This window comes from Anabas testudineus, chromosome 9 (assembly GCF_900324465.2).
Source record: "Anabas testudineus chromosome 9, fAnaTes1.2, whole genome shotgun sequence".
NCBI lineage: Eukaryota > Metazoa > Chordata > Actinopteri > Anabantiformes > Anabantidae > Anabas > Anabas testudineus.
The window spans coordinates 19,685,381-19,694,880 of NC_046618.1; the positions used below are offsets into that span (position 1 = coordinate 19,685,381).

At 37.9% G+C, this 9,500-nt stretch overlaps 1 protein-coding gene across 2 annotated transcripts; it reads left to right on the forward strand.

Annotated features, from left to right (window-relative positions):
• ubac1 (UBA domain containing 1) lies at positions 1 to 7,049 on the forward strand. Of its 2 annotated transcripts, none has more exons than XM_026344114.1 (10): positions 1 to 449; positions 1,421 to 1,541; positions 1,633 to 1,706; positions 1,798 to 1,905; positions 1,997 to 2,099; positions 2,552 to 2,660; positions 2,835 to 3,117; positions 3,202 to 3,288; positions 3,988 to 4,126; positions 4,653 to 7,049. In XM_026344114.1, the coding sequence occupies exons 1-10, from the start codon at positions 312 to 314 to the stop codon at positions 4,766 to 4,768; spliced, it is 1,278 nt and encodes a 425-aa protein (XP_026199899.1). In that variant the 5' UTR covers positions 1 to 311; the 3' UTR covers positions 4,769 to 7,049. The 2 variants fall into 2 exon arrangements, with proteins under 2 accessions (XP_026199899.1, XP_026199900.1); XM_026344115.1 differs by having other exon boundaries at positions 1,801 to 1,905.
• The last annotated feature ends 2,451 nt before the right edge of the window (positions 7,050 to 9,500 follow it).

Sequence of the window (9,500 nt, forward strand, 5' to 3'; positions counted from 1 at the left end):
AGCTCAACGTTCAAACATTACAGTAAAAATAGGGTACTCGCTGGCTGGCAGCTTGTGTTTTAAAGGGGGGAAATAAACTACTTTCCGCATAGAGGACACGCTAAACGATTTTCAGGGCCCTTAAAACCGACAGAGGAAACCGAAAATGGCCTGCAGTTAATTGGTGCACATTTTTTCTCTGTTGTCGGCGGATTTAAAGAACGACGACTAGCTAGGTGCTAACGCTAGCACGCTAGCTTGCCAGGAGCACATAGCAACTGCTGCTAGCTAACGTCACCGGACTGGTACTCTTTGCTGTCAAGACTGCAGGTATGTTCGTCCAGGAGGAGAAAATATTCGCCGGGAAAGTGTTGAAAATACACATCTGTACCATGGATGGCACGGAGTGGTTGGAGGAGGTCACGGAAGACACCACTGTGGAGAAACTGAAGGAGAAGTGCTTGAAACATGTAGGTTTTCTGTGTTGTTTTTAACTCCCCTGTTGCTTTTTTGTCCTGTCACTCCTCTGACAGCGGTGTTTGCAGTCTACCGTGCCCTCTGTGTAAACTGTCAGTGTCAGTGTCACTGGCTTTGTATTTATAGTAACTGGGTAGACTTTGCTATTTATAATTTAGCAGGTTGGCTGCCCCTCTCAAGCTAGCTAGCTAACAGTCCGACTCCTTTTCTGTTCCCTATGGCTACTCGGAAAGGCATGCTGCATTTCAGGTTGTCTATTATTACACACCTCATCTCTCTTCTCCTTCTATGGCCTATAGCATAAGCTTAAGAGGTAGTGCAATGTCTCTTTCTCAGGACAGCATGGGAAACATGCATCGATTCTGTGACATATTTCGTGTAACATCAGCACATGGGCACAGACATCATGACGTTTATCACTATCAGTGCTTTTATTAACAGATTAAGTGCTTTTATGAATTGTTAATTAACTATTGTTTGTGAATCTATAGAATGCCCTTCAAGTTAGGTTTTTGTTCAGTTTTTATTCATTCCATGAGCCACTTTTCAAGCAGAAATTTTATTAAAAACGTCAACCTCTTAATGTATCTATATTTTCATATTTTGGTCTGATTTATATAATTGTAAATCGCTTATCAATGGACTTTAGACTGTTAGCTGGACAAAATAGACTCTGAAACTATCATCAATAGTTTAAACATGTTTTTGACATTTTGTCCACTAAACTATTAATTATTGAGAAATTAAGCTGCAGACCATTTTTTTAATGAAAATTATTGGTTGTTAATTGGCCAAATAACAGACATATTTGTGCTCTAAATCTTTAATGTGAGAATGAGCTGCTTCTAACTTGTATTTTGTGAATTGAATACCTTTGCTGTAAATGAAAACGAAAAAATAATTTGTACCTGCAGCTCCTCTGCTTATTGTTTCTGAGCAGCTTTATTTTGTGCGTCTCTTGTAGTATGTACATGGAAGTCTAGAAGACCCCAAAACACTTACCCACCATAAACTTATACATGCTGCTACAGAAAGAGTCCTGACGGACACTAAAACCGTTGCGGATGAAAATCTCAAAGATAAAGGTATGTAACATCCTATTTAGCATGTTTTGTTATTAATACAAAACTGTCTTTCATGTGTTTTTGAGCTCAGCATGTTTTGTTTATGTTGAAGACGTTTTGCTGCTCATAAAAAAAAGACCGCCACCGACACCTCCAAAGATGGCAGAAGTTAGTGCAGATGAAAAGGTATGCTTAATTTCCTCATCATTTGACATGAGAAAGCCAAAGTCTTATTTCAGCTGTTGTTTTTAATTTTCTCTTTTTCTGACTGTCAAAGAAGAAACAAGATAATAAAGCTCCAGACAAAGATGCTATCCTGAAAGCCACTGCCAGCCTGTCTACACGCCATACTGACCGCACTGTTACACAGCACAACATCAGAGATGTGAGGTTCTTAGAATTTTATAAACTATTAAAAATGTATAGTGTCACACATTTTATTGATTTTGGATGTGTTTGTGTTTCTGTTTTTACAGTTTCAGACAGAGCTTAGAAAAATCCTGGTTTCTCTTATTGAAGTTGCCCAGAAGCTTCTTGCCTTGAACCCTGATGCTGTTGAACTTTTTAAAAAGGCCAATGGTAAATACAGAGCTCATAACATATAGACAAACATAGTTTGGCAGTACACGATTGCCATTTGAACTGTGGGTGGAAACCCAAGCAACCAGAATTTACTAACCGATAAGGGTATAACATAAAAATAAAAAAACTAAATAAAACAAAACACACACACAGAAAAGCTCTAGATGGCTGCTGTGCTACTACATTGCTAGTTGTCTAACATGATATGAAAAAACATTTTCACTTGAGATATGTACTGAACATTTTCACTCACAAAATGAGATATGTACTGTTTTCATTTTAGCCATCACGCTCATTACAGTAAATGCGATTTAACGATTGTTTTGCATATTTGAGTCATACTTTGAAATGTATTGTAGCTTGAAAAATATATTCTGATGATTATTGTATCAGGCATTTCAACCATTACTTTCAGTTCCCTGATGTCTTTGTGTTTCTGTGTCTTGAAGCAATGTTAGATGAAGATGAAGAGGATCGGGTGGATGAAACAGCCCTTCAGCAGCTCACAGAGATGGGCTTCCCTGAGAGCAGAGCCATCAAAGCTCTTAGATTGAACCAGTAAGTACTCAATATGTACTGGTTTACAAAAAAATCAGTCACAATGAATAAAAGCCTTTCACAAGGCTGTCCCATGAAAGGCAAAGTATAAGCTGTTGCTGCTGTAACTGTTGTCTTGTTCATTCTAGAAACTATTGGCACCATTTGTGCTAACCATTCCCTCTCTTTCTCCAGCATGTCTGTGACTCAGGCAATGGAGTGGCTGATCGAACATGTAGATGATCCCTCTGTAGACATGCCACTACCAGGACAGGACTCTTCTGGGGCAGCAGGAGCCACAGCAGCTGCTACCCCAGGCACCTCTGCATCAGCATCAGCATTAGCATCAGCCTCCGGTCCAAACCTTCTTCGCAGCCTCTCCAGCCAGTCAAGTACAGACGAGAGCAGCAGACAGGACGAGCTTACAGAGATCTTTAAGAGGATCCGCAGGAAACGAGAGTTCAGACCAGACTCAAGAGTGGGTGGTTTTATTGAGCTTGAATATTCATACCTTACTTCACAACTTTTCTGAAACTGAACCCCAAATCTTTTCTTTCTGCAGGCTGTCATTGCTTTGATGGAGATGGGCTTTGATGAAAAAGAAGTGATTGATGCTTTGAGAGTCAATAACAACCAACAGGATGCTGCAGTAAGTGCACACATCGCTGACTGTAGTATTAAAGAATACAGCAAGTTACTACTACTAATACTAAGGTTACTACTTTCAGACCAGACTCAAGCAGATAGATGATTTCTGGAAGTACAGCATGTGTGTTATAATCTGAAAAGCCCCTTAAAAAGACTATTTAAATTAAATTGACTTGAGTTTAGTTCACCTGATGATTTTACTTTCTTTTCTTCATTTTGAAAGCTAAACTGCTTGCATTTACACAGACCATATTTTTGTCCCAATACTAACATTAGCCCTTTTTATGAAGAAACCCGGCTGCATTAGTGTAAATTGCCTATTTACACAGAACTAAATGAGCACAGGTTTTGACACCCCAACTTAACATTTGATGTGATGTCCAGTGTGACATATAACCCACATGCCACATAAACATCACATTTAAAACAATAATGGTCAGGTCGTTTACACATGCACTAGGGTGAAACCAACCCACTTCTGACACTACCTGTTGAGGGTGACTCAAAGAAAACAGTGAACCCCGCACCATGTGGTACCTTTTATGCAGAACAGCGAGGCGATGTACTTGTACATTAAACCCACCTAGAATGGACAATGTAAAAGGGGTTGTTGACATAGAAACAAAAAAAATTGTTTATTTTAATAGTTTAATAGTAGTAATTAGTCACAACACAAACTAACACAAACTTTATCTTGCAGTGCGAGTGGCTGCTGGGAGACAGGAAACCATCTCCAGAAGATCTGGACAAAGGCATTGACACCAACAGCCCACTGTTCCAAGCCATACTAGAGAATCCAGTGGTCCAGCTGGGTCTAACCAACCCCAAGACCCTACTAGGTAAAGTTTAATCTAATTAAGTAAAACAAACATGACAGCAGGCATTTTTGTAAACAGAAAATAAATTAGTGCAGTCAAATCCTCAAATCATCAGCTATCAGCACTGTCTGGGCTACAAGTCAGCATGTTTTATATTTACTGCAAAAGTATTTGTTTGCATGTCATAAAATAATATAAAAAAAAAAAAAGCATTTCACTCACTTAACCTTTTATCAAAATGCACAAGCTTAGATTATATATAACTTAGATTATAGGACAAATTTGTGGTCTCCAACCACCTTTCCTTAGACTGAAGAAGCTACTTGAGTGAGCAGTGAAACCTTTTAACCCAATAAGAAAGAAGTGGTGACTAAACGTCCAAAAATGTTGATGTTTTTTAAAACTCCTTTACTATCTGAGTACTTTAAATATGCTGTCCAAACATCTGAAAATATCTTGACAGAATATAAGAACAGGTTTTTACACACAGATTCACAGGATAGTGGTTGTGTCAAAAATCTTCCTTATGGGTTTTATTTTTCTGCAGCGTTTGAAGACATGCTGGAGAATCCTCTGAACAGCACACAGTGGATGAATGACCCTGAGACTGGCCCTGTCATGCTCCAAATATCCAGAATCTTCCAGACCCTTAATCGCACATAGAGCCTCCTGGTGGGCCTTCCTTGCGTGACTGTGGCAGCTTGTGTGTGTGTGTTTGACCATATTGGGGTGTGCGTGTGTGAGTGTGGCAGAGACACAAGTATTGTTTTTGCCTTGAAATGACAAAGGAGGAGTCTAAGTATGAATTAAATTACACATAACTATTTATAACAGTACAGTAAAAACACTTATTCAAAACTAATGTTAACATACACATTGTTAAAGGTATAATAAAAAAAAAAAAGAGATTTAGTATGTTGTTTTTACATTTTAATGAGAACAATTTATAGTTATGACAGACATGATTTATTTTATATAATTTCTCCATGTGCAAAAACGGCTTCAGACATAAATTTAATGTTTACACTTAAAAGAAAACTGTTTTTGTATGTTTTGCAATATTTAAATATCAATTACAATCTTGTCTGTCTCTTTAAATTGTTACATTTCATCAGTGGTGAATGTGTGAAAGACTAATGTCAGTATCATGTTTTGTGTTTCTTCTCTCCTTTTTATCTTGTTTTCATCAAATAACTGCTTGTATTTGAGAGGCCGGTGGTCAGAGTTGACTGTTTAAGCTCATTGAAACTGGACTTTCAGACACAATACCTCTCTCTCTCTCTCTCTCTCTCTCTCTCTCTCTCTCTCTCTCTCCATTTATGCTTAGGTCACTGTAAATCAACCGCCTGTTATTTTAAGAGAACATATGTCCTTGAGCTTCTTCAAGAATATTTATTTGACTTTCTTGCCTTTTAGAGGAAAACTGCGCTAAACTATGTGTGTCTTAGTTCTGTTTTTACAAGAAAATTATATATTAGGCCTGTCTGTTTATTGTCAGTGTGCTCTTGAATGTTATATTATCATGTTGCGCTCTTTTAGCACTTGTTCACCTCTACAAATATTGCTCACTGCAGCACTGAGGAAAGTAAAAGAAGGAGTTGCGTTTTGTCTCAAAAAGCTGTTGTGGGATGTTAAATGAAGCTGAGCCTAAACTAAAGGGGTTTGCCTTTTTAACCGTTAATTTGAATAATGAAGATGCATGCTCACTTCATACTGTGGAGGTGCATCTTCATACACAAAGAAGTGGAATTTGAGATGCAATCATTGCCGGACTTTTGGTTTACTGTTTTCTTTGGAGATCAATGAACATTGACGCTGTCAAACCAAACCAAAATGTCATTATATAACCTGCCTTGTCATTAGATGTATTCAATGAAAATACCCTGTTTTTCTGTGCAATAGCAATGACTTCTGTTAACTTGTAAAGAAATATATTTGAATTGAGTGTTAGAGATGTGTGAAGTACAATGGGTAGTGTGTTAAACAATATTAGCCTTTGCATTGAGTACTTATAATCTCCAGCTATAAGAAGGAGCGTTTTGCCTCTCCTACTTGTACTGAGAGTTTAAAAACGACATGGAGGGTGGTGTGTTTTGCCAAGCTTTTGAGTGTTTTTATTCAATATTTAAAATGTGGTATTGATGTGACTTTCTGCTCAGGGAGGCGGAGATTGTTTTTCTAAACCTGTCATTCTAGTTTAGCATTTGGAAATGGCTTTAACTAATCTGTCTAGAACTTTGCTTATCAATAAGAGCACCACCAGACCTGGTTTCATAAATGCAATATTTGAACATATTTAAATGTTTTAGAGAGAAGTGTTTCTTTGAACTATGTATTATAACATTATTTATATCAAAGCCAAATTAGTAACTTGTTCTTATTTATAACATTTTTAGCAAACCTCAAATTTAATCTACAAATGTGAAAAAAAGTAAGTGATTCAAATGTTGTTTTTACAAACCATTATAAAAATATGCTTATGGACTGGTAGGTCAGAGTGTGATTTTAAATTTGTGCAGCATGTTTGAATGGAGGAGGCTTTAGTACATCTCTGGATGCCTGTCTGCACACTTTCTGCACTGCAGTATACCTTTATCATGGCCACAGTGACATATTGTCTCACCACCTCCATGCTTTGCATTGGCATGCATACAAAACCACCTCTCTATGGTAATTTTGTAAAACAAACATTGGGAGATTGTACATGTAAGAAAAATGAGAACCACAGAAAATGTTGACTTCTTTGAAACTCATCAGAAGACAATAAAAGAACAAAATGAACTTTATTGCTTAGGGACACTAAAGAATTGTCACATAATACTGTTTTCACTGAGCTTTCATACACAACTGTCCCAGATCAGCAACCTATGCAATATACTCTCACAGCCTCATGGCTCCTGGCATCTAAATCACTATTGCATTAAAGTTATTTTTTGTGGCTGTATTTTTTTTGGGTTGTGTTTTTTATGATTGTGAATGACAGATCAATCAGCTAGTAGCAAGAGAACCCTATCTTTACAAAGGGTTTCATGTATGAATGAACAAGTGTAGGATTTAATTAAGCTTTTGCTTTGTGAATAGATAAAATTAAATCAGGCAAGGGTAAAGCATGTTGAAGCCCCTTTTTCTTTTTTTTACAGTGCTTAACGTTTTCCACGTTTTGTTATTCCAAAACAGATTAAATTCATTCTTTTTTTTTTCAAAATTCCACAAAAAAATACAGCATAATGTCAAAGTGAAAGAAGTTTATTTGAAATCTTTGCAAATTTAAAGAATTACGTGTATATAAGTCTTCAGTCTTTGCTCAATACTTTGTTGAAGCAGCTTTAGCACCAATTAAAGCCTCAAGTCTTTTTGAGCATGATGTTACAAGCTTGACACACCTATTTCTGGGAAGTTTCCCCCATTCTTCTTTGCAGTACCTCTCAAGCTCCATCAGGTTGGATGGGGAGCATCGTTATGCAGTAATTTCTAGATATCTCAAGAGATTTTCAATTGAGTTTAAGTTTGGGCTCTGACTGGGCCACTCGGGGACATTCGCAGAATTGTCCCGTAGCCACTCCATTGTTATCTTGGCTGTGTGCTTATGACACACAGGTTTTCACCAAGGATGTCTCTGTACATTGCTGCATTCATCCTTTCCTCGATCTTGACTAGTCTCCCAGTTCCTTCCTCTGAAAAACATCCCCACAGCATGATGCTGCCACCACCATGCTTCACAGTAGGGATGGTATAGACCAGGTGAGGTGGTGAGAGTGACCATCAGGTTCTTGATCACCTCCTAGGCTAAAGCCCTTCTCTCTCAATCACTCTAGGAAGAGTCCTGGTGATTCTAAACTCCATTTACGGATGATGGAGGCCACTGTGCTCAATGGGATTTTCAATGCTGCAGAAAATTTTCTTTACCCTTCCCCACATCTATGCCTCGATACAATCCTGTCTTTGAGGTCTACAGACAATTCCTTGGACTACATGGCTTGTTTTGTGCTCTAGCACGCACTGTTAACTGTTGGACCTCATATAGACAGGTGTACTCCTTTCTGAATTATGTCCAATAAACTGAATTTCCCACAGGTGACTCCAAACAAGTTGCCTAAATATCTCAAGGATGCCCAGTGGAAACAGGATGCAGCAGGGCTCAAATTTGAGTCATAGCACAAGCTGTGAATACTAATGTACATGTGATTTGATTTTTTTTTTTTCATTTTTTATTTTAATACATTTGCAAAGATTTCAAACAAACATAGAAGTGACTCTATAAGGCAGTGATTCACATTATATATAATGTTTTTGTTGGCCCTAACCAGTATTAACCAAAATTTGAGAGGTAAAAATCTGCACATGCTTAGAAAACAAGTAATTTCAAGATACTGTGTGTTTGTATTATTCATAGTTCAATGGCTTTATGGCTTTTGTTTTTGCAATTTTTGCTGCAAGTTAATTGCATTTGAAACTTCCTTAAGCTAGGTGTTGGCAAAATGTTCTTAAATATTTTTTTTTCAAAGTCTGGTATATTCACTTTAAGTTTCACATCTGTGGTAACTACGGAATAAGATGCAAATAATTTCCAAATTACTTTACAAAGAAACTTGATCAAGTATAAATAGATTAGCCATAACATCAAATTAAAGTCGTGGGGAACGGGGGTCTCTGATCGGTCTGTGGCTATTTAGCTAAGTCTCTTCACAGATACACTACTGTGCAACCTTGCATAAGACTCAGCTCTCATATCTAGTTTGGATGGCACTGTGACATTTTCCTTTGTACGCTGTTCGGTCTTTGTGCTCTCAACTAGAGCAAGTTTCTGCTTGTTGAATCTGAGCTCCGTGTCACAAATTGGTCTGAAATTTAAGTTTGACTGTGCCAGCTGTTGATCCTGAAGCGGTGGAGTAGCTGTCTTGGGCTTTTTAGAGACCAAAGCCAGTTTCTGCCATTTCTCCACCATTTCAATCTGCTTGGATAAAGCTTCATTGAGCTTAACATTGTACTTCTGACATGTGGTCCTTTCACAGAACTTCTCATCTTTACCCATTTTAGAGAATCTTCAACTCCTGCCTGTCTTGTGTTGTCCTCTGACTGAAGTGCTTTTACTTGATGCACTGTGCACTCTCTTTTGGAGCTGGCTAATGAGGTCTGTTAGAGGATCAGCTGCAGCCTGCCTTTGTGAAACCATCTGCTCAAAACGCTTTTGAGGGATGCCCTTAACATTTTTTCAGTGGTCAGACTCTTTTCTAAAGCTAGAGACCTCTAATGGAGCTAATTCTCTTGCATCTGTATGTCTGTATATGCTTGCAACAACCGAGCTATCTCCTTTTTAATTACCTCCTCGAGAAGGACACTTCCAGATCAATCTTGAGCCTCTCAATCATCTCTCCTCCTTAAGATCAGCTGTCAT

Coding starts and splice junctions, on each gene's coding strand:
- ubac1 (XM_026344114.1), top strand. CDS start 312: ATGTTCGTCCAGGAGGAGAAAATATTCGCCGGGAAAGTGTTGAAAATA. Junction 1,906..1,996: donor CACAGCACAACATCAGAGAT/GTGAGGTTCTTA, acceptor CTGTTTTTACAG/TTTCAGACAGAGCTTAGAAA. Junction 2,100..2,551: donor ACTTTTTAAAAAGGCCAATG/GTAAATACAGAG, acceptor TGTGTCTTGAAG/CAATGTTAGATGAAGATGAA.